Here is a 25,548-nt window from a genome sequence, read left to right as displayed (position 1 = left end):
GTGTGTGTGTGTGTGTGTGTGTGTGTGTGTGTGTGTGTGTGTGTGTGTTTGTGTGTGGGTGTGTGTGGGAGGGGTTAATTTTGGCCCCCCGCGGGGCTTGCTGTGTCATGGGGGGTTAAGGTAGAAATTGAATCAGTGTTGATGCTGTCCTGGGAGACTGAACATGATAAACAGCTACACACACACACACACACACACACACACACACACACACACACACACACACACACACACACACACACACACACACACACAGTAAACGGCGGTGTGGTTTCCTCACCTCTGCACTGCAGGAAGGACAGATTGGTAGAATGTTAAGGAAATGGAACCAACAGGAGATCACATCTATTGTCACACACAGTAACATCAATCAGTTTCATTTAAAGTGGCAATCTGGGACTGGAACATAAATAAATAACTAAACAGAAAAGAAGAAAAAACATTATGTAGTAGGGTATATAGTACAGTGGTTCAGAAACTGTACCCGAAAGAGAAATGTGATGTCTCCTGGACCCACACTAGTGAAAATAGCCAATATACAAGCTCACATTGCGTCAGCTTGTAGATCTGCTATTTTCAGTACTACCTAATTAATGGAATGTATTTTTATTTTATTTGTGTGTGTGTTATGAAAATATTTTTAATTTGTTTTTTGGGAAGGACATTTTTGAAAAAAGCTTGAAATAATATATATATTTTTTTTAAATGTGGGGAACAAAGGAAATAAAGGGATATTTACTCACGACCCAATGCATCCGGTACAGTATAGTATACTACTATGCCTGTTGGGAAATCTTGCCAGTCATGCAATACCCCTTGGACCCGTTGTCAGAGCACTATAGCTATTTTGGGAATATTGTTTGAAAACAGGGACGGTAGGTAGGGCTGTCACGATTATGAATTTATTACATGACAATTAATAGTCTCACACATCATTGGGATTAATGATTTAATTGTGTTTTTTTTCACTGAACGCTGGAACATATGAATAAAAAATGACATTTCTGTTTGTTTTTTAGGCTTTGAAGTTACACAGGGCGGATATGACAAATAACCTAAATACACAAATAAATGACATATTTAATGATTTTATACTTTCAAAAATGGCCGCATCGTGTAGACCTGCTACTTCCACTATATTTTGAAAATGTTTTAAAATGTATACACATTTTTACATGAGCATTATTATGACGATAATGCAACATTAGAGTTTATTCATAATATACTCACCCAGTGCCAGCGATTTGTGTTTTATAACCTTTTCAACCGGTCACAGAAATGTTATCTATTATCTATTATGATCCATCGTCTTACCGTGTGTGTAAATAAACACGGCCCATGTACCAGCTCCCAAAGGGTTACGTTACGTTTTCTGAGGCGAGTTGTCGTGAGTTCGTTTTCACCAGCGCAAACAGGCTGCAGGCACCATATCCGGACCGGCAATATGCACGACCCCCCCCCCCCCAACATTTATATATATAATCGCGTGTCAGACCGTTGGTAAACACAAAGGGGATAACTGTTTGTCGTCCAGAGAAAATAAAATATAACCGGAGCTTTCCCTTTGTCTTTTATACCATGTGAAAACTATGATGTCTGGCCAAAACCAGGGCAAAACCAGTTAACTCAAGATAAAACCGGAAACAGGAAACGGTTTACGGATATTTTTGCATAGGATGAGTGGTAAGCGCATCGGACGAGAAAATAATCAAGGATGGTACAGAGAACAGCGCGATCGTTTATTAAACCACAAAAAAAGACCCTATCCCGAGATATCTCGGGTTCGGTGGTTAACGGGTGGATTTTATATCCTGAGATATCTCGGGATCGGCGGTAAATGTGTTAACATTACATCAATGTGTTGTTTATATTAAAGCGGCACTATGTAACTTTTTTTTTTTAATGAATACATTTTAATTTTGTCCAATCTGTATGGTAGACAGTAGAGTATGTTAATACATTATAACTTATACAATTGGGGTGGTTGTATTTGGTCTCCCTGCTCTTCTATTGAGACATTTAGATCCTGTATTTAGGTGAGACATGACCTTTGACACAATCCTGTTTCTGGTTTGACACCAGTCAAAGTTTTGATCTGAAGGTCAAGATTCAATTTATCCCCAGAGAAAGCAGTCAGGCTCGATTAGTCAATGGTACAATAATCTCAGCGGGCGCGGGAGCCCGGGTTCAAATCCGGGTTAGAGGAGGAAAGTGACATAGTGCAGCTTGCCCATAAGAAAAAGGAAAATGTTACTCCACAGTATCTGCCTGTGGTTCTAAACGTTCAAAAATAGCAGATGTACAAGCTTGTAGAACTGCTATTTTTGAATAGCCAACATATAAAAGGATAAAGTGGTTAAAATGATTCTATATTAACCCCTGGTGGTCCCCGGACCCCACTTTGAGAACCACTGCTAGCGCGAAAGTCTCGGCTCGTTGACTTTGTCAAAGCTCTCTGCATTGAGGTGGCAAACTGACAACAGCCTCGTATAACCCAGCGCAACATTAATTTTTAATCTGGTCTTGGCACGTAAGGTTGACTGAACAATATGGCTGCTGATATGACACAATTACAAGTGCAGTTCAAGCCAAGCCAAGTCTTTAGTATGGGAGATGATGTAGAAGAAAAAAGGTGTCACAGCGTGGCGTGTTGTGAGCTTGTAAATCAGCTACTTTTGCTACTTGCGATACAAAAATAATAATTTAAAAATAAGATAACTACATTGGATCCATTGGAATATCCAGATAGTTTTCACATTTCCTGAAAAAAAAAAAAAAATGTTTGGACATACACGGTTTCCACCTGACAGTAACAATATAATGTATGTATGGTACTCAGTGGTGTAAAGTAACTAAGTAAATGTACTTGAGTATTGTACTTAAGTATAATTTTGAGGTATTTTTTACTTTACTGGAGTACTTCCAATTTTCTTTACTTGTACTTCTACGCCACTACATCTCAGAGGCAAATATTGTACCTTTACTCCACTACAATTATTTGAAAACTTACTAGTTACTTTATAGATTTGGATTATTATTACAAAACATACAATACTCACTTCAGCCCTAGATACATTTTGGCCATTTGAAAATAGCCGATCTGAGGGGCATGGTGGCGGAGTCGGTAGCGCTGTCGCCTCAAAGCTAGAAGGTCCTGGGTTCGATTCCCGCCGGGGATGCTGTGGGCGCTGGGGGCGTGTCTTCTCCTCCGCGTCATCAGTGCCCATACCCTAGGTGGGGTTGGCGAAAGGGCCTACTCTGTGTGGAGTTTGCATGTTCTCCCCGTGTTCCCTAAGGTAGGGTAGGGGTAGGTACCCTCACAAAAACATGCAGTAATCCTGGTCGCTATACCACTTCCCCCTTGATAGCCGGGGCGCCTGATGGAGTGGAAAGGAACTGGTTGGAATAACGTGTTCCTTCCTCGCGCTACGTCCTACCGGGGAAACTCTCCCCTGTCAGGTGATAAGAAGGCCAGTTGGCTCGTATTGAAGGGGGCATGAGCTCGGCTCTGGACTCCCTAGGTTGGCAGGGGAAGTGTAGCGCCCAGGACAATTGGCACTGGGCGAAAAAGGGTTGCAACATTGTGGGATAAAATAATAATAATCTGAAAAAAAATAGCAGATCTACAAGCTCACAATGTGCCGCATTGCGACACATTGTGAGCTTGTAGATCGGCTATTTTCAAATTATTTTTATACATTTGAAAACTTGTGAAATGAGACCTTCTGCACAATGAGTACTAATTTTGATACCAATACTTTTGTACTTTTACTCAAGTACATTTTTAACTCTTACTTGTCACTGCCATTATCTGTCCTGATGAAGGTCTAACGACTGAAACGTTGAATAAAGAGCCATGTTTTTTTTGCAAGATTCTGACGAGGTCCTATTCTTTGGTTTAACCATCAGAGATCTCCTCCTAAACTCTTACTTGTAACACAGTATTTTTACATTGCAGTATTGATACTTTTACTTAAGTAAAACATATGAGTACTTTGTCCACCACTGATGGTACTACAGCACTACAGTGTACGGATGATGAAGGCTACAGTACATGATGTCCCTGGTTACCCTTATCATGTGAGGGCAATCCTCTAGTGTTCTAGACAGTGTTCATGTTGTCGACTTAAACTACAACAAAACATGTCTGTCGACTGCCTTTTTTCATTGACGAAAACTAAGCTATGATGACTAATACTATGATTAAATATATTGACAATTTTGTTAACAAATAAAAAAACTAGAGTACTAGTGGAGAAGAGATCCAGTAGAACTAAGACATTTTATGCTTGGTTGTGAGCGGGTGTCGCGCTCTACAATCACAACATGCCACAGACACGTTGTGAGCTTGTAGATGGACTATTTTATCTAAGTATAAGTATAAATCAAGTATATGACCCCATCACGGCCCGCCAAAATACATTGTTGTCGACTAAATCAACTGTAGATTTAATTAACTAAAATCCGATGATATTTGGTCAATTAAAACTGATTGTAAAAAAAAAAGGGAAAACAGCGCCCCTGCTGTTTTTCACTTTTGCATTTGACTCTGGGGGGAGCGCATAAATAGAACGTCGCCAACAGGAAACAGGCGTTTGGTCTGCCCTCAGCCCTCCTCTTCCGGTGGTGCGCCTATGTTTTCATTCCCACTAGATAACATTCCTTACACCACGGAACACTGTGGGTTCTGTGACACTATCCCGTGACCCAAAGTGGGGTCGCGGGAAGTTGCCGTTGGGGCCGCGCAGTGGCAACCAAAAAATATGACTATTTTTATGCTGAGGCTGAGGCACACAAACTGATTTGGCTCTGTTCATAAACGATTTACTCAGGAATTATGTTCAATATGAGCGGGTGGCTTGAAAGAGCCATTTTGGCTGTTTTTGTTTGTCCGAGAGAGAGAAGGTACAGGACCACGGATCCATTTGGTTCCATCTGTACCCTCACAGAGTTAAATTTAGATTGCGATGTAACGTTACCGTGCGGGGACGCCGGGGAGATCATTCTCACAGACAGACAACCACACCAGTTACCGTGGTTGGAGAAAAACGCCACCGTCGGTGCGGTTTCCATAGATAAAATATGTTCACTGTTCTAGAGAGAGGGGCTCGAGTCGCAAAGCCAAGGGCGTCGTTAGGCAGGGGCTTCGGTGGCTATAGCCACCAATGTTTTATCCAAAGCCAGCAATAAAAAAAAATAATAATAAAAACATTTTATTTTTATTTTTATTTTTTAATTATATATCTATAACCCTAACCTAACCTTACCCCTAACCCTATAACCGAAATAAAGTAACAAAAAACGGTGGAAAAAGTACCCAAATCCAGCAAAGTCCCCGAAAGATTTTGCGCACGCTTTGCGCCGCGCTAGGGGGGCCCCGTTGCCTGCGGGGCTAAGCCCCCAACCTAGTAGAGACCTAGCAACGCGTCTGCGCAAAGCGAGTGTGGTTCATTTAACCAAAATCTATCATTTGCGTTTCAAATCGTATTCTTTGATCGGCTGGTGATATAACTTAACTGACACAGTATTTATAAACATACTTAACAGAGAATTTTGAATGATATTCTTGACGTGCGCTCTGCACTCTTTGTGTCAGTCCGGGTCGTGGACCATATGTGGCGCCTCGCACTGCCAGAAACTCTGTGGACACCGGAGCGGCTTTGATTGGTTGTCCGCCCACTTGTAGGCCACGTGTAGGCCAATGTTCACACGTTCTGAATGACCCTCGCGACATTCAGTAGCGCAGCTCTGAATCTGTTCTTGAGAGATTAACTAAAACTAAATCAAAATACGCTGTCAAAATGAACACTGGTTCCAGACTCAACTCCCACTCCATGTAACGACTTGTTTTTCCTACTGCTTGTCTGGGTGCTTTCAGAGCAGAAGTGACTCTACAAATCACATTAAATCCACATTAAATTAAACGAGTGTGACAGGTCCGTGCGCGTGACATCACAACCTCACAACCTTTCAAAGTTCACTGATTGGAGCGAACGAGCCGCTCCACTGTGTTTGACCTGCCAGCTACAGTACCGTGGCCTTTGGTTGACTCTCCATGTACAGTATCATAGTACCCATGTCCCTTCCTTCAGGTGACCCTGTCTGAAGTCAGTGTTGTAAAGTAACAAAGTACTTTTATTCCAGTACTGTTTTCATTTTGAGGTACTTTTACTTTACTGGAGTATTTCCAATTTCCAGTACTTTTACTTCTACTCCACTACATCTCAGAGGCAAAAATTGTACTTTTTACTCCACTGTAAGTATTAGTGTCAAGTACACTTTGATACCAATACTTTTGTAGTTTTACTCAAGTACATTTTGAATTCCGGCCTTTTACTTGTAACATTGCAGTATTGATCATTTTACTTGAGTAAAAAAAAAAGTACTTTTTCCACCACTGTCTGAAGTAAAGCCTGTTATGTTTGCTTTAAATAAACAAACCTGTTTTAGGGGCAGGAGATTCATATTACTATTACAAATATATTTCTATATTTTGCTGAGCAATGGTCGCAGAGTTATGGCCATTTGAAGTGTTAAACACTGCTATAACACCAAATAGATCCTCCACACCCGGTCTTAATTTTGACAGCTAGATAGATAGCTAGATAGATAGCCGATCTATATAGATAGATACTATCTATCTATCTATTTAGATTGGCTATTTTCACAATATTTATTATCTGTGGAACCGAGTCAAACTAAATGTAATGCCTCAGCTCAAATATGATTATTTTGGGGGGGTCGCGGCCTGAAAAGGTTGAGAGCCAATGCTCTAGATCAGCTCAGGTGCTGAGGACCAGGGTCATCAAGGCAGCTGATCAAAGACATCACCATGATGACGATAGTGGGACGTGGACACAGCATTACAAATCATAAGGACCCTAAGGTTATGCAGAACACTACTTCCAGTTTACCCTCGACTTAAAGGACAACTTTGTTTTTTTACAACCAAGGTTTATATTTTAGCTTGCGATTAAAGTAAATAAAAGATGAGTGTTAGTTTTATTTATTTACTGCTTTCTATAGTTTAGCAAATTTCGCGATATTTTTTTACAGTGGGTGCATTCTGTCCGGTGGCTAAATATGCCTTTTTTACACAATAAAAAAGGTACGGTGGTCTTTGATGGCCAGATGTGAGTTATTGGGGGCTAGAAGAGCTACTGTAAATAATAATAAAGAAAACGCCGGGTTATTAAAATACATATTTAGCCACCGGACAGAATGCCCCCGCCCACTGTAAAAAAGATTGTGAAAATTGCTAAAACTATAGAAAGCAGTATATTAAAATATTTTAGCACTCATCTTTTATTTACTTTAATTACAAATCTAAAACATAAACCTTGGTTGTAAAAAAACAAAGTTGTCCTTTAAATGAGAATTGCGGACTAGCCTTTTTCTTACCTTTATGTGATGTTATATCCTAGGACGAGTGGTACAGCAGAACATGCTCATAACTCCATCCCGAGTTCACCGCAGTGTTGATTTTGACAGAACATGTTTTATTTAATTTTAGTCTTAGTCTTTTGTAGAACATTACATTTAGTTTTAGTCATATTTTAGTCATCTGAAATGTTTTAGTTTTTGTCTAGTTTTAGTCGACTAAATATCATAAGATTATTTTCGACTAAATCTACAGTTGATTTAGTCGACTAAAATGTATTTTGGCGGTGCCTTGATGGCATCGTAATGGCTGATTTTACACTTGGTTGCATGCTGAAAATAGCCGATCTACAAGCTCACAGCGTGTCGCAATGCGACGCGTTGTGAGCTTCTAGATCGGCTATTTTCAGAGCGCAACACCCGAGCGCAAACCAAACATAACTTGACTTGTCTTTTAGTTCTACTGGTTCTCTTCTCCACTAGTCCCTTTACTTGTAACGGAGTACATTGCAGTATTGATACTTTTACTTAAGTAAAACGTTTGAGCACTTTTCCCAGCACTGCCAACAGATAACGTTACAGATGATAACGGAGTGGAGGTTGTAAGTCGCTCACCGCCGCGTTGGCTCATGAGTCACGGAAAGTCAATTCATGGTCAAAGCCAATGGCGTCGCTCTCATAGAAAACGGCACAAAGGGACTGACGCGGTGTCTCTAACCTCATCTTGCCTCCTGGCTCTTCAGTCTTCCATTTGGAGGAGGGACTGTTTGGCCCTAGTCTCGCGTGGCCAGACTGTTGCCTCCCACAATTTACAAATGTTTCCGACATACAGTCTGGGACTCGGAAGCTCTGATCATGTGTAAGGGGAAAGCGGATGCCCCTCCCCTACCCACGTCCGTTTCAGCATTGTGCAGTGGCGCAAATGAGTCCGACTGGAATCAACGAATCTCATAAATATCGTTTATGTCTACTAGTGTCTTCTTTCACATTTTTTTCGGCGTTAATTCCATGATACCTTTCTCAGTTTTCTGTGATAAACAATCCTCGCACAAATAACATGAATCTACCGCTCCTATGACTATGCTTCCGCCTCGGTTCTGTTTCCACTAGGACTACAGGTCCGCGGGCACCGCGTCGTGATTGGTCGAATGTTTTTCCGGTCTGAACAACTTCCGTTACACAGCTTTCGGGAAGTGGAGTCCCAGACTCTATATAGCATTCAGAGATTGTGGAATAGTAGTCTGGTGACGCGAGACTAGTTTGGCCCTGATGGCCTCCAGCTGCCTCTGTACAACGCACCTTTGCCACATCCTCCACACTTGGTGTTAATTTTGACAGCAAATTGTGATTTAGTTTTAGTCTTTTGAATGAAATTCCTTTTATTTTTAGTCTGGTTCTAGTGGGGGGGGTGTTATGTGGCCCCTGATGCGACTATCGTCATGGCAGACCCCTGAACAGTGTTTGTGCCTGCGGATTCATCACATCCAATTATATCTCCATTATGACTACGGCTATGCTCTAGAAAGTGTGAAAAAACATGTTTGTCTGATGGTCATTAACTCTCACTCTCTCTCTCTCTCTCTCTCTCTCTCTCTCTCTCTCTCTCTCTCTCTCTCTCTCTCTCTCTCTCTCTCTCTCTCTCTCTCTCTCTCTCAGGTGATAGCTCAGGCGGTGTTGTTCATGTGTATGAACACTGCAGGCATCTTCATCAGCTACCTGTCAGACAGAGCACAGAGGCAGGCCTTCCTGGAGACGCGGCGTTGCATAGAGGCCCGCCTCCGCCTGGAGACTGAGAACCAGAGACAGGTATACTGCACCCAGCACCAGTGGTGGGAAAAGTACTCAAATTCTTTACTTAAGTGAAAGTACCAATACTGTGATATAAAAATACTTTGTTACAAGTAAAAGTCCAGAATTAAAAATGTACTTGAGTAAAAGTACAAAAGTATTGGCATAAAAATGTACTTAAAGTACCAAAAGTAAAAGTACTAAATATTTGAAAATAGCAGATCTACAAGCTCACAACGCGTCGCGATGCGACGCGTTGTGAGCTTGTAGATCTGCTATTTTCAAATAGCCTAGGTATAAAATAGGGATAAAGTGGTTACTGTATGTTTCATTATATCATAATTTATATCTGAAAAGTAACTAGTAACTAAAGTTTTCAAATAATTGTAGTGGAGTAAAAGTACAATATTTGCCTCTGAGATGTAGTGGAGTAGAAGTAAAAGAATTGGAAATTGGAAATACTCAAGTAAAGTACAAATACCTCAAAATTGTACTTAAGTACAGTACTTAAGTAAATGTACTTAGTTACTTTCCACCACTGCCCAACACACACACACGCACACACGCACACACACGCACACGCACACACGCGCGCGCGCGCACACACACACACACACACGTACACACGCACACCAGTGGTGGAAAAAGTACTCAAATTCTTTACTTACAGTAAGTAAAAATACCAATACTGTAATATAGAAATACTCAAGTAAAAGTCCAGGTTTCAACGTTCATTTGAGTAAAAGCACAAAAGTATTGGCATCGACATTCACTTAAAGTACCAAAAGTAAAAGTACTAAAATATGTTTTTAAACAGCGGATCTATAAGCTCACAACGTGTCGCATGTGAGCTTATAGATCGTCTATTTTCAAATAGCCTATGTATAAAATATGGCTAAAGTGGTTAGTGTATGTTTCATAATATCATCATTTATATCTGAAAAGTGACTAGTAACTAAAGTTTTCAAATAATTGTAGTGCAGTAAAAGTACAATTGTAGCATCTGAGATGTAGTGAAGTAGAAGTAAAAGTATTGGAAATTGGAAATGCTCAAGTAAAGTACAAAGACCTCAAAATTATACTTAAGTACAGTACTTAAGTAAATGCACTTAGTTACTTTCCACCGCTGACACACACACACACACACACACACACACACACACACACACACACACACACACACACACACACACACACACACACACACACACACACACACACACACACACACACACACACACACACACACAGAGAGAGAGAGAGCCTGGAGACAGAGACCCAGAGACAGCTACAGTACAACATCTAATATTTATTCTAAAACTAGTCCTTGATTCTGATCTAAGACGGCGGTTTCCCAACCTTTTCTGGATCAGGGCCCACTTAAAAAACCTGTCTGCCATCGCTTCTCGATAAACACACTCTTAGGACAGCACGGACGCCCACGTCTTGTTTATAATATTCACCGTGCGGTCCCATGGATGAATTACTGTTCATGATTTAGTGTTTCATATCGCAAGGTACAGTGGTGTAAAGTAACAGTAAACTGTAAAGTACATTTACTCAAGTACTGTACTTAAGTACACTTTTGAGGATGTTTTTTTTTTACCTTACTGGAGTATTTAAACATTTCTGTACTTTTACTTCTACTCCACTCAGAGGCAAATATTGTACTTTTACTCCACTACAATTATTTGAACACTTTAGTTAGTAGTTACTTTTCAGATATAAATTATGATATTATGAAACATACATTAATCACTTTAGCCCTATTTTATACCTAGGCTATTTGAAAATAGGCGATCTACAAGCTCACAACACACAATCTGGGAACCCATGGCCAAATAAAAAAGGAAAAACAGCGCCCTCTGCTGTTTTTTTTACTATTTCACTTAGCTCTGGGGGGAGCAAAATGGAGCATCCGTGCGCAAGGAAACCCGGGTTTTGGTCTGCCTTCAGCCTTTCACTTCCGGTGGTGCGACTATGTTTTCATTCCCACTAACAATATTTCTACACGGAACACTAACACCACTTCTCCCAGAGAACATGGATTGTTTTGTTTATAAGCCCACTTGTTTCTATGATGAAAGAGCAAGTTAAAATGTGAATATCTTTCCGTGGTTTTGTCTGCTCCGAGGACGCTATTGTTAAATGAGTTTCGGTTTGTTTCTAGTGGGGAAGAATCGGCAGACACGTAAATCCCGCCCACTACATTTGATTGGGTAAAGCACGGCCTGGTTCCTGATTTGAAGGCACGCCCACTTGTAGGCCAGTGCGTACGCGATATGACGAACCCCGCCGACAGATTCAAGCGGAGAGCAGAATCTGTTGTTGAGAGATTACACAATACATGACGCGTTGTGAGCTTGTAGATCTGCTATTTTCAAACATTTTTGTACTTTTACTTTTGGTACTTTAAGTACAGTTTGATGCCAATACTTTTGTACTTTAACTCAAGTAAATTTTGAACTCTGGACTTTTACTTGTAACAGAATATTTCTATATTGTAGTATTGGTACTTTTACATAAGTAAAGAGTTTGAGTACTTTTTCCACCACTGGCGAGGTAAGAGGGAGTGTAGCTTTTTGTCTTTTGTACAAGGTTTGACATATCCCATTGAAATAAGGGAGATACTGTGACGGTAGAGTGACGCGGACCACACAGCAGTGGTGGAAAAAGTACTCGCACTGTTACAAGTAAAAGTCCAGAATTCAAAATTGACTTGAGTAAAAGTACAAAAAAGTATTGGCATCAAAATGTGCCTAAAGTACCAAGAGTAAAAGTACTCAGTAATTACGTATACAGCATGTCCCATTTCACAAGTTTTTTTTACAAGTTTTCAAAAACGTCTTTTGAAAATAGCCGATCTACCAGCACACAAGCTTGTAGATCGGCTATTTTCAAATGGCCGAAATGTATAATAGGGTTGAAGTTCAGCCCTATTTTACATTTCGTCTGGTTACTGTATGTTTTGTAATAATAATTAGGATCCGCAAAGTAATTAGTAACTGAAGTTTTCAAATTGTAGTGGAGTTAAAGTACAATATTTGCCTATTTGGAACTACCCCAGTAAGGTAATAATACCTCAAAAATGTGCTTAAGTACAGTACTTGAGTAAATGTACTTAGTTACTTTACACCACTGCCACACAGCAACATATTTCTTTCTTACCGTAAATCTCCTGTTACCAAGACCCAGGCCTTAACCCAATAAAACAACGATAATCTGGCTCTTAGAAGATTTACTACCATTAAGTACGCACGCGTGCACGCACTCAGACCCACAGAGGGCGGCCTATTCAAGCCAATGAATGAATTAATGAATGAAGGAATGAGAAAAGACTTGCATGCATTCACAGCTCATATACTGACATATACTCAGTGGTGGAAAAAATACTCACATTTTTTACTTAACTAAAAGTATCAATACTGCGATGTAGAAATACTCTGTTACAAGTAAACGGCCAGAAATCATGTACTTGAGGAAAAGTACAAATGTTTTGGCATCAAAATGTACTTAAAGTGCCAAAAGTAAAGTAGTCATTGTGCAGAATGTCACATTTCACAAGTTCAAAATGCATAAAAAATCTTTTGAAAATAGCAGGTCTACAAGCTCACAATGCGTCGTTGCATCGCGACGCATTGTGAGCTTGTAGATTTGCTATTTTCAAATGGCCGAAATAAATGTATATTGGGCTGAAGAGGTTAATGTATGTTTTGTAATAATAAATCAAAATCTGTAAAGTAACTAGTAACTAAAGTTTTCAAATAATGATTGTGGATTAAAAGTACAGTACCCTCTGAGATGTAGTGGAGTAGAAATAAAAGTACTGAACATTGAAAATACTTAGTAAAGTAAAAATACCTCAAAATTGTACTTAAGTACAGTAATTGGGTAAATGTACTTAGTTACTTTACACCACATGCAGACACTTGTTCTGCACACATGCACATGCTATGACAGCCACTGCAAATACACACGCGCACACGCACACACACACACACACACACACGCACACACGCACACACGCACACACGCACACACGCACACACACACACACACACACACACACACACACACACACACACGCACACACACGGTGTGTTTGCTTGGGTAGAGTGCACGGCGGTTTGAAGAAGCCACAGAAAGCTTTTAAGGTCTGATGTTTCCTGGAACACAAGATAAAGCAGGGGAGGTTGGTAATGGAGTGGCCCGGGCGCACGTGTGTGTGCGTGTGTGTGTGCGTGTGTGTGTGTGTGTGTGTGTGTGTGTGTGTGTGTGTGTGTGTGTGTGTGTGTGTGTGTGTGTGTGTGTGTGTGTGTGTGTGTGTGTGTGTGTGTGTGTGTGTGTGTGTGTGTGTGTGTGTGTGTGTGTGGCCCGAGGAGCCAGCCAGCCAGACCTAATGTCAACAAATCAGAGCCTATTACTGCTGCTAGACTACAATACACACAGTGGTGAAAGAAGTACTCAGGTTATTTACTTAAGTAAAGTTACTCTTACTTAAAAAAAAAAAATGATATCGATATAAGTATAAAAGCATTGGCATCAAAATATACTTACAGTACCAAAGTACGAGTACAACCCCACCCCCCATAAAATGATAAGACTTTTTTTTGTTGTTGTTGAAAAATTGCTGATCTACAAGCTCTCAATGCGTTGCATTCATGAGAGGAACTGGTGTGGTCAGATATTTTTAGCGCCTCCTGGGGTGTTGGAGTTAGCAACGCTCCACTGCACTGGTTGTAGATGTTGGGCAAAGAGCTATGAACGCTCCTCTGTTTTCTAGCACACTGGTTCCCAAACTTTGGGACCCCCTAATTGATTTTGGGGGGGTCCCCAGTCAGATGATTTGCTTAATGTGCAGCATTGTTTTCTCACCCAACAGCAAACCAACCAACATACAGTATAAGTGTATACAGGGTATCTGCACATTTATAAAGTGACAATTTAAGACATTTTTAATACCTCTACAATGTAAATAAATAAATGAAAATCATGGTAAGACCATTGCTGTGTCAAAAAGTATTCAACAACACATACTATAAAAGCTGGCCAAATTGTCAAATGTCACTTAAGAAAGAGGCAAAAAGTGTCAACATAGCTATTTCCACTATGTGTCCGTGGAACCGAGTCAAACTGAATGAAATGCCTCAACTCCTACAATTCCAAGTGCTTGTTCAAAGATATTATTTTGGGGGGGTCGCGGCCTGAACAGTTTGAGAACCATTGTTCTAGCATACTGATATATCCACACTGTCCTTAGTGCACTCCTATATACAGTATAGGAGTGCACTAAGGAGGAACAGGTGTGTAAAGTTAATAGGCTGGAGATGAGGACCTCTGGAATGAGGGCGTGGGCATGGTCGTGAAAAACACACAGTAAAAGTACCACAATGTAGACATACTCTGTGGACCTGCCGTTGTGCTGCTACCATTTGAACCTTATGTCTAACCTCCTGTATACGTACCTGCTGCTATGTGGACCTACCGATGCATTGTCACTCTTCTGCATGTTATGTCTAACTTCATATACATACAGTAGCCTTCACTGTAGGGCTTTTATCTTAACATGTTGCATTGGAGGCACGAGGAGATCCTTCTCCACTGCGGTGACAGTGGGGCTCAAGTTGTATTCCTTTGGAGGGTTCTTTAGCAGGAACGTCTGTGGTCAGATTCAGGTGGACCTCTTCAACACAGATACTGTAGCTGTGTTGACAACTGATACTCAACCAATATGCTTGGAATTAATTCATTATCTCTCTTATGTGTGTGAGACGGAGACAGACAGACAGATTATCACTATCATTATCATTATAAAAAAAAATCCAGTGCATATTATTTGATTGAACCTGATGGCCAAACACTGTTTCAAGTTAAGATCTACAATCCTATTTCTAACAGTTTATAATGTAATAATAATGCTTTTTTCTGTTTTATTTTTTATATGAATACAATTTAGATTCAGCTTCAAATGATACTCCACACGACTGTGTCAATTGCCAAACAGATCTTCAAGCACAATACACAATGCTTATTGGATCCCCGGCTAATAAGCCTTGTATGCTTTCATACATTATAATTGCCCTCTATAGATAACATTTTTAAAAAGGTGTTTATTTTAGAAAACAAAATAATATCAAGGGGGACAACGCCGTACCCTAGTTGATGATGTAATTGTTCCATGTGTGGTGCAGCCCTATGGAATGTGTGCATGTGCTAATGAACATGATTTAAAATATGATTTGACGGACAGACAAATAATATAATAAAATATTGTTTTGATGCTCATATTAACCCTAGGAAGTATTAGGTTGTTTTTTAGTTATAGCACATGCATTCCATACAACAACCTTTTCAGATCGGGGACAAATACATATCAATGTGAGTGTCCTTGACATGAAAAGTTTGAGAACCACTGACGTAGAGAACGTCAGTCTTGTCCAAATATGGAGTTCTTTATGTGACATGTGTGCCACTGTACCAATATAAGTGGTGGCATTCGCAATAGAACCACTTGATCAATCCATTCCACACAGTGTGGTGCTTTCATTGACATGTTGCGCTGGACCTTGAATCTGAAAGGAGGAACAGGGAGAGTATCTCCCACTGCTGTGACAGTTGGGCACAAGCTGTACTCCTTTGGAGGGTACAGTTACAACTGGAACGACTGGGGTCAGATGCATGTGGAAGTCTTCAACACAGTGACTTTGCGCTGGATGAAGTTGCCTACTGTGACAACTGGAAGAGAACATACCCATGATGTTCCCTCCAACCGCAAGTTCCACACAGCTGTGCTCATTGAAGATAACATCTACATCTGGGGAGGAGTAGTGGATTTTGAGATAGAGAAGTGTAAAAGAATCACAGGGCAGTGCTGCAATACACTTTATGCATTTGATGTGGACACCCTCAGATGGTTCAAACCTGAGGTGTCTGGGACAGTTCCAGAGGGAAGGAGTGACCACTCAGCCTGTGTATTGGAGAAGAGCATGTATATCTATGGAGGATACAAGGGCCTGTATACTATATATAATGACATCTACAAGTTGGACACCACCACGATGGTCTGGTCTTTAATTAACAGTCCCACCCCTGTTTTACACTTATGGTGTTGGGAATCACATCCCTCTGCCACCATGATCAGGAAAAAGATGTTTGTATTTGGGGGAGCAGGGTCTGAGACTTACGACAATAACATCAGAGTGTTTGACACAGAGACCAACTGCTGGCTGAAGATGCCTTCTACACATATTCTTCCAGAAGAACGCTGGAATCATTCAGCCTTTGCCTACAATGGAGAGATGTACATATTGGGTGGACACGGCTCGAACCATGGCCTCAATGATCTGTGGAAATTCAATCCAGAGACCTTCTCCTGGAAGCAGGTTCAGCCAGAGGGAAAAGGCCCGCGTGCAAAATGGGCGTTCAACATGGGCTGTTGTGTGGTGGGAGATCGTGTCATCTTTCTAAAACCCTCAGACCTGTACATCTTAGACTTCAGTCCCAGTATGAAGACCTTATGCAAGCTAGCAGTTATTCAGTACAGTCTGGAGCAGTTTGGACTCCCACACAACATCAGGTGGGAGCTGGCAGCCATGACTACCAACAAAAGCCGTCTAAAAAAGAAAAGAATTAAGTGAGCCCACTCATTGACTGCCTATGACGTGTTTGAAAAAAATATATATATATATATTTAAAGTTTTATCCACCATGACCCCGTGAGCCCACTCATTGACTGCCAATGACGTGTTTTGACGTGTGTCAATCCAAAGCCCACACCGCCAAGGACGTGTTTTGCCGTGTACTGGTGTTTTCAGTGTTTACGCTAGATGGCGACGCTCTTAGCTAACCTATGAGTCACCATTTGACTCCCAGTGAAGTAGGGGATGTGATCGCAAAAACAAACAGCCACATTCACTACCATTGTAATGGATTTGGAAACATGCCCTTTTCTCTTTTTTTTTCTTTTTGGCGAAAACAACCAACCTACATTCAACTGCCAATAACCATGGAACGGATTATCGCGGCACAGGTGGGAACTGGCAGGCATGACCTCTGACCGCAACCAAAAGTATAACATCTGATCCACCACCCATCCAGGCTATGGGATCATAAGAAAGTACATCTGATCCTATCAGAGTATGTCTGTCGGCATGTGTTTGCTGAGGACCCAAAGGAGTGTTTTTTCCAGCGCCAAGTCGACCGGATAGGCATCCAGAACCACCCCGACTGACATGCCCTTGTACGGGCATATACTGATGACATCAGGGATCTCCGTATATGGGCATAGAAGGGGCATGGACAAGCAGACGGGTATTGCATAAAGTTGGGCATGCTTTCCTTGCCGGTGCTTGACAAAATAAAAAAAAGTTTATATAAAGGACATTCAAAGACATTCAAAAAAAGGACACACAAAAATAAAACATCTATAAGCTCCCTGTGATGTTTAAAGGGTTATTTTAGCTATTTGTCGTATAATGAAGTATATAGGTTTAAGATATCAAGAGTTTTCCAGAGTGCAGCACTGGAAGAGGCTATGCTGTAAATGGTGCATTTATACGCCTGTTCAACTGTGCTGGCAATGCACCAGATTAGCAACAGACGGACAGATGGACAGACAGACGCAAACACATAAACTCCGGCTCCCGGCCTTCCGGCTTGGTGGGGAGAATGAACAAGAACATGAGTGTGGTTGATGTCATATTTTTTGACTAAACGGCGCCCCCACCCCACTTCTTTGCACCCCCCCCCCCCTATTAAATGAAACTTTTACACTCCTTCCATACATCAACCTGTTTGAAATTAACCTGTTCGAATCCATCAAGATGCAACAATCAACAACATCAAACAGGGAGTAACTAACAAGACAGCCCAAGTCAAGTTGTGAGCACGTTTAAGACGTATCCTGGCGTAGGATAGGCATATTGGCCCTACAATGAGCAAGAGAGTGTTTATGTCTCAAATTGACCATTGAACACCGACACGCCATGGTTTGTGTCTGTTGGTGTGTGCATGTGAGCTTGTAGATCTGCTATGTTCACTACTTTAAAAAAAAAAAAAAAAAAAAAAAAAAAAAGTGGTTTTGTGTGTCTGTGGGCAGTGGTGGAAAGTAACTAATTACTGTACGAGTACAATTTTGAGGTATTTAGCCGCATGCTGAAAGCTAGCGGCTCTACAGACAGCACTAGTCCTAGTCCGACACCTGAGTGACACCTAAGTGTCATTGGCTGTCCTGGCTGTCCTTCACACTTTCCGCCAATGGGGAGACGGTCCTTTGCAGCACCCGCCTCTCCTCCTTTGACACCTATTTGTCATTGGCTGTCCTGGCTGTCCTTCACACTTCCCCCCCTTTAAGCCAATGGGGAGACGGCGCTTTGCAGCACCCGCCTCTCCTTCTTTGCAGCAGAGAGAGAGAAAGGGAGAGAGCCTCAGGCCGGAGGGTTAGCCTAAATGCTAGCGTGCTTCATTAGACCTAGTTTGGCTATTAAGTTATTATTTGGCCATGTTCACACTGACTATAGGTATTGTTGGGAAGACCCGTGTGGTGTCACAAAATGTTGCCACCACTTATATAAAAAAACATTAGAGCGTTAATCTGCGACGCTAATGTTGCCAGGTTTGGCGAGAGAAACAAGCAATCCAAAAAACAAGTAATCAGGTCTATGAGAAGATTGGGGCAAAAAAAGCCTGCCGCATGCGGCTTTATTATGACTTTGGTCATTTCTTGTTTTTACTTTAATTGAGTACTTAGAATTATACTTGTACTCGAAGGCAAATATTGTACTTTTACTCTACTATAATTATTTTTAAACTTTAGTTACTTTGTATATTTTGATTATTATTACAAACCACTTCAGACCTATATATATATATACTTTGGAAAATTGAAAATAGCCGATCTAATAAAAAAAAAAAGATCCAGGTCTGTCGTCATCTGGCAGTGAAAGCATCATTCATAGGGTAGCAAACAGCGCCATCTGGTGGAAAACCACTGAAAACACGAATCTGGTCATTTTCGTCAGTGGCAGGCTGCGCCTTGGCAGAATCCGACGAGGGTGGCAGGCAAAGGGTTAAGGCAGGGGTGCTGACAGAATCTGTCTTGAGAGATTACCTGAGAAGCAGTGGTGGAAAAAGTACTCAAATGTTGTACTTAAGTAAAAAGTATCAATACTGCAATGCAGAAATACTCTGTTAGGGCGCGCTCCCACCGCACTTTTATTTTACCTCTGGGGCAGAACCTGCCAATGCTTTTGTCAATGCAAATGCGTGGATTCTTGGAAAAAATCTGCAAGACCAGGAATCCACGCATTTGCATTGACAATGCATTGGCAGATTCTGCCCCAGAGGTAAAATAAAAGTGCGGTGGGAGCGCGCCCTAACAAGTAAAAGTCCGGTGTTAAAAAATTACTTGAGTAAAAGTACAAAAGTATTGGCATCAAAATGTACTTAAAGTACAAAATGGCAAATGGCAAATGGCCGAAGTGTGTAAGGGATAAAGTGGTTATGCATGTTTTGTAATACTTACAAATCTACAAAGTAACTAGTAATTAAAGTTTTAAAAAAATTGTAGCAGTGTAAAAGTACAATATTTGCCTCTGAGATGTAGTGGAGTAGAACTAAATACTAGCCTGACACTCAGCCTGACTTTTCATTTCGTTTCACTCCATTATTCAGTCTGAAAGCCCTGTCATTGCAGCCGATTTCTGAGATGGGGGCGTGGCCAAAGTCTTTGGCAATTGGTTCATACTGGATTATCTAATCCCGATTCGTCGTACAGATTTTCAACCGAGAAACACCCACCTTCGACAGCGTCACCAGACCCTGAATGCGAGGCAAGCGATTCAGGGGGTGGAGCCAGGCTAACTAAATACTCCAGTAAAGTAAAAACACCTCAAAACTGTACAGTACAGTACTTGAGTAAATGTACTTGGTTACTTTACACCACTGCTGAAAACCACTGCTGTTTTGGACTTGCACGGGGGTTTTGTCCCGACAGTGATGATATGTATATATTTCGTTATGTGTTTTATTTAATTAATTTTATTTGTATTTGTTGGTCCCCAGGAGAGACTGGTGCTGTCGGTTCTCCCTCGCTTTGTGGTTCTGGAGATGATCAACGACATGACCAACGTGGAAGACGAACACCTGCAGCACCAGTTCCACAGGATCTACATCCACCGCTACGAGAATGTCAGGTAAGAGACAGCTTTTTCTGGATCACGTTCCCCATCTGGAAAACATGGCTCAGATGGGTGTCCGCGGCCCACCCATCTGGCCACTTAAAGGACGACTTCACCGCTTTTCAACCTATCTTCATATAATTGGTCCTCACTAATACTCATGATAAAATGGTACAATTTTTTTCTACTTGGTCTGTGTCTCATAGGAGGGCTGTGGACAGTCCAGAAACCTGTCTACCAGTGACATCATCGTTAGGCATGATTTTTTTCCCCAACAAGATTTCACATTTTTTATCTAGATAAATCTAGATATCTATCTAGATTTTTTGAACACGAGAACAATGGCTTCTTTTATTGCATCGCAACTTTCCAGGAATAGAAAGCCTGCAGTTTCTATTAGCTTGGATTCCCCATTGATGATGTCACTGGTAGATGGGACTCTGAACTGTCCACAGCCCTCCTCTGAGACACAGACCGAGTAGAAAAAAATTGTACCATTTTATCATGAGTATTAGTGAGGACCTATTATATGAAGATAGGTTGAAAAGCGGTGAAGTCGTCCTTTAACTCGGCTGGCATGTTAACCCATTCAATCCGGGAACGCATCTGTGTCACAGACTTACTGTTTATAGCCTATAACCTTTATTTTATACTTTGGCTATTCAAAAATAGCAGATATTCAAGCTCATAGCTATGAGCTTGTATATCTGCAAAAAGAAAAAAAATATCGTGAAATAGAGGAGGAAAGTTGCAATGGTTTTGCACAAGAATTGCAGTTCCGGAAGCTTATTGTTTTTATTAAATAATACATGATCTATGATTGACAAAAATCTATTATCAGTTGTACATGTTTTATTTGATTCAATTGATTAGTTTGAATAACTGTTCGAGCCCTATTACATCCTACTATAATTCCACAAAGCTCTGTAGTGGTGGTGAGGTTTACCATGTGCACGGAACAGCAAATCCCATTTTCCGGGATTTGCTCAGCTGTTTTTGTGTAAAAGAATGTCGCCATGGTTACGGCTGCCCAGCTGTGGGATGGCCCCGCGAGCTATGGGACGAACTGTCTCCCGGGTTGCCAGATCATGTGCGCATATCCCCCCCACGGGTATGGACTAGTGTACTTAGTTACTGTATTTATTTGTACGCGTGTCTTGGACATTAACGTGACGTTTATCGTATTTTATGCAGCATTCTTTTCGCAGACGTGAAGGGATTCACCAACCTGTCCACGACGCTGTCGGCACAGGAGCTTGTTCGAATGCTCAACGAGCTCTTCGCCCGATTCGACCGCCTTGCCCACGTGAGTTGTTCATCTCGTTCCCTTCACTTGTTCTTTTTTTTATTATTGTTAATTGATTCTATTGTTGTTCTTTTTTTGTGGTCATTTCAGAGCTAAGAAATATTTACAAATTACAAAACCTGCCTCTCAGGTTAGGGTCGGAATATGAATGAGATCAAATCTAATATCACAGTAATTTTTACCTAATACCTTGATAAAGATTTTGTGACGATAATATCCTATCACGCACAGACAGACAGACAGACAGACAGACAGACAGACAGACAGACAGACAGACAGAAGACACACTAGCACACCCTCTTCTAGACAGCTCACCTCCTAGGTTCCGCGCTCACGCTATGGTGTAAGTAAACGGAAATTTCATTGACATTTTCGTTCTTTTGACATTTCTTTATAGCTAAAGTCTCTTGCACAAAAAAAAAGAAAGAAAAAAATCAGGGCTGAGCAGACAAAGAGTTCTAGAGAACTCCAAACTCCGAACTACAAACATGGCTGCAGGATTGAAACATAATTGTTTGCCGGTTAGGTTTAGAGTTATGCCAGATGTTATACTTACAGTAGTTGCATCGCCTTCCTAAGATGTTTATGTCCACACAAGTATAGTAATTGTGTGTGTGTGTGTGTGTGTGTGTGTGTGTGTGTGTGTGTGTGTGTGTGTGTGTGTGTGTGTGTGTGTGTGTGTGTTTGTGTGTGTGTGTGTGTGTGTGTGTGTGTGTGTGTGTGTATTACTATACTTGTGATCAGTAGCGGCCGGTGGATTTTTTCCCAGGTGGTGCTACACCAAAAATGAAGCCAACAATAACATGTACTATAATGTTATCACAATAGTTTATTTCGATAGGTTCTGCCCTAGTAGGCTAGTAATCATTCATTTGTGAAAGACAGACATAACCAATGGCAAAATCATGAAGTACTTTTTGTACTTATAGGCTAATAATAAGATATTTCTGTATTATATAATTCATATCCATTCACTGCAATAACAACAGACACAAAGTTGGGCTATCTTATGTTTACAATCTATGTAAGCATTTTGGTATGAAAGCCAGCATTCTTAATCCTGTATCATACAAAACCAAACCAAACCGTGTGTAAATCGGTTGAGAACTCACTAGTCACTAACTCATTTATATATCTCTGCTGTTGGGCAGAAACCAGCTCCAAAATGTTCATTTTTCAGGGGGAGGTTTTGTTCATCATTGATAAGAACAGCTGAAGCTCTCAATGAGGTTAGAGGTCAAAAGGGGGTGGAGCCTGGAGTTAGTTAAGCCATCTAACTCGACCCCCCCGGCCCTTTGGAAAGTTTGAGGATCCAATGGAGTTAGCTGGTTTTGTCAGAAGCGCTTTCTAATACTAAAATATACATAGAATATGTTTTAAAGTAACATTTCTTCAAGGAAGTTCCCGCAAGTGCTATACTTGCGGCGCAAGTATAGCACAATTTGAGGAACAGACATTGTGAGGACTGATCATTTTCCTGGTCCTCACAATAAAAAAATGGTTGTTTTACGGTTGAAAAAAACAAACATTTTTAGCGATGTTTTAGAAACACGATTCAGGTTGAGATTAGGATTAAACATTTAGAGGTTGGGTTTAGGGGTTGGAATTAGAGTTAAAGGAGTAGTTCACCCCAAACAAAAACATATTTTCTATCAATTACACACCCCATGAAGCATGAATTTGTGGTGATGTTTTAGTTTTTGTTGCATTTCTAAGCCAATAATTTGATTACCGGCAGAAAAATGCTAATGTGTCCGGTAGGAGACTCAAATGAGTCTCTTTGAGTCTCCTACCAGAAATACACCCGGTCATCAAATTAGTGGCTCAGGAATGCGTAAAAAAACCCCACAAAAATCCATGAATTCGATTTATACATAGTTGCCGCAGTGTCATGCAACGAAAAAGTTGCAGTTTACAGTTAAAAATGCCCAAAACGTTAAAAAAACGGCATTCGTAAAAGCGTTGTCGTAATATGTTTATGTCTCCACAAGTATAGTAATACAAATGTGTGTGTGTGCGTGCGTGCGTGCGCGCGTGTGTGTGCGTGTGTGTGTGTGTGTGCGTGTGTGTGTGTGTGTGTGTGTGTGTGTGTGTGTGTGTGTGTGTGTGTGTGTGTGTGTGTGTGTCATAGGAGCACCACTGTCTGAGGATAAAGATCCTCGGGGATTGTTACTACTGCGTGTCCGGCCTCCCGGAGCCCAGACAAGACCACGCCCACTGCTGTGTGGAGATGGGACTCAGTATGATTAAGACCATAAGGTACCAACACATCACCCTTATGAACTCATTGTATTCTCTTCTCTCCATAACCATGGGTCTTCAACAGGGCGGCCAAATGTGTGTGTGTAATAGGAACTTTTTGTGTTTCTCTCTCTCTCTCTCTTATCAATTAACTACTTGAACGGAGGGAACGTTCACATGAAAATAGCTGATCTACAAGCTCACAACGCGTTGCTCACAACCCTGCCTTAGGGAAATTGTGATATACTCATATGTCACAACATGACATTGTTCCTCAATCTGTTACAATATGCAAGTTGCTACAATATGTGTAAAAAAAAAACAGGCTCCAATTTTGGAACGGACGTGGATATGTACAATCACTACTGGGTTGTCAGACACAATCAGGAGGATCGAATGACCCGGTGCTCCTCTCCAAAAAAAGTGCAATCGTTGTCTGCTTTAGGCGCCCAGGGTGCTCCGCACTTCAGTGGAACATCAGTGGATAGTCCAAGCATTGTCACAGAGAAAGAGGGGCATTTGCCAAGTGTGAAATGGTTACACACGATTGGCCCACTTTCGGGGGAGGGAAGCTGGGCGGGGGAGGGTGATATTGGTCATTGCGAGTACTCCTACGGCTACGGGCTGGGGGCGGCACCTGTCAGCGGGGAGTGTTGGGCAGGAGGAGTGGGACGAAGGGCCTACGTCCTCCTGGTGGGGGCTCCTCACTGGCAGGTGAGTCAGTGCGATATAAAAGCAGTGGGGAGTTGGCATAATGATTAAATTGGGGAGAAAAAAGGGGGTAATAAATAATTGGCTACTCTAAATTTAAAAATCACACCCAGTGTGAAGTGGGCGGTGTGGTCACAGTGATCATCACAGTGGGTGATTCACTTAAAAAAAACACAAATGTTTTTTTTTTAAGTGCACAGTCCTATTTATAGGACTGCACATGTGTTTCACTAGCCAATCACAGTCCTGAATAGAGTCAACCAGTGTACAATGGTGGCCAATCACGGTGGAGGGTTAGGGGGGTACAATGGTGGCTAATCACAGCGCAGGGTTGGGGGGGTGCAATGGGTGGGGGTCCAAACCTCACATATAGGGGCGGTTGCACCGCCCAAAAAAAAAAGGTGAAAACAAGAAAATAAATGATTACTGGTGCGAATTGGCCTCTTCAGGCACGACAATGGGGGAGGGGGAGACGGAAAGATCAGGAAAAGTGTACATATACACATAGCATAGCTGATACAGTATGTACATGAGGTTAGACATCAGGTGTATAGGGTTAGCCACAGAGGTGGTAGCACTTTGATAGGTCCACATATCAGCAGGTATGTACATGAGATAAAGTGCAAACAGAGTATCAGCGTATTTGTCAGATAGATCGATCGACGGACAGGCTGGCAGACAGACAGACAGACAGGCAGACAGACAGACAGACAGACAGCGTCTAGCTGTGCAATCAGGTCATCAGCGGCGCAGCAGACAGTTTGTTCTCCACGGAGGGCCGGAGGCGTTGCCGTTTAGGCCTCCATTCTGTCTGCCTCGCTGACGTAACGCTCTGCCCTAGATGTGTCACAGTGTCTGAGAGAGAGAGAGAGAGAGAGAGAGAGAGAATGATATGGTGGGGTAAAGAAAAACATTTGCACGGAGGAAAGAATTGTGAGATTTGCG

At 41.5% G+C, this 25,548-nt stretch overlaps 1 protein-coding gene across 1 annotated transcript in view; it reads left to right on the top strand.

Annotated features, from left to right (window-relative positions):
• Positions 1-25,548, top strand: part of adcy8 (adenylate cyclase 8 (brain)) — a gene marked incomplete at both ends in the record, with an annotated part of 163,557 nt that overhangs the window by 62,559 nt on the left and 75,450 nt on the right. The window contains 4 exons of the mRNA XM_084057993.1: positions 9,037-9,186; positions 20,230-20,360; positions 21,540-21,651; positions 23,783-23,910. Of these exons, the coding sequence (XP_083914119.1) occupies positions 9,037-9,186; positions 20,230-20,360; positions 21,540-21,651; positions 23,783-23,910 (521 nt within the window). The remainder of the gene's footprint in view (positions 1-9,036; positions 9,187-20,229; positions 20,361-21,539; positions 21,652-23,782; positions 23,911-25,548) is intronic.

The sequence above is a fragment of the Gymnoscopelus microlampas genome, assembly GCF_963454915.1.
Source record: "Gymnoscopelus microlampas genome assembly, chromosome: 5".
Classification (NCBI taxonomy): Eukaryota; Metazoa; Chordata; class Actinopteri; order Myctophiformes; family Myctophidae; genus Gymnoscopelus; species Gymnoscopelus microlampas.
Note: the sequence above shows the minus strand (reverse complement) of the source record. Positions and strands in the feature narration are given on the sequence as shown.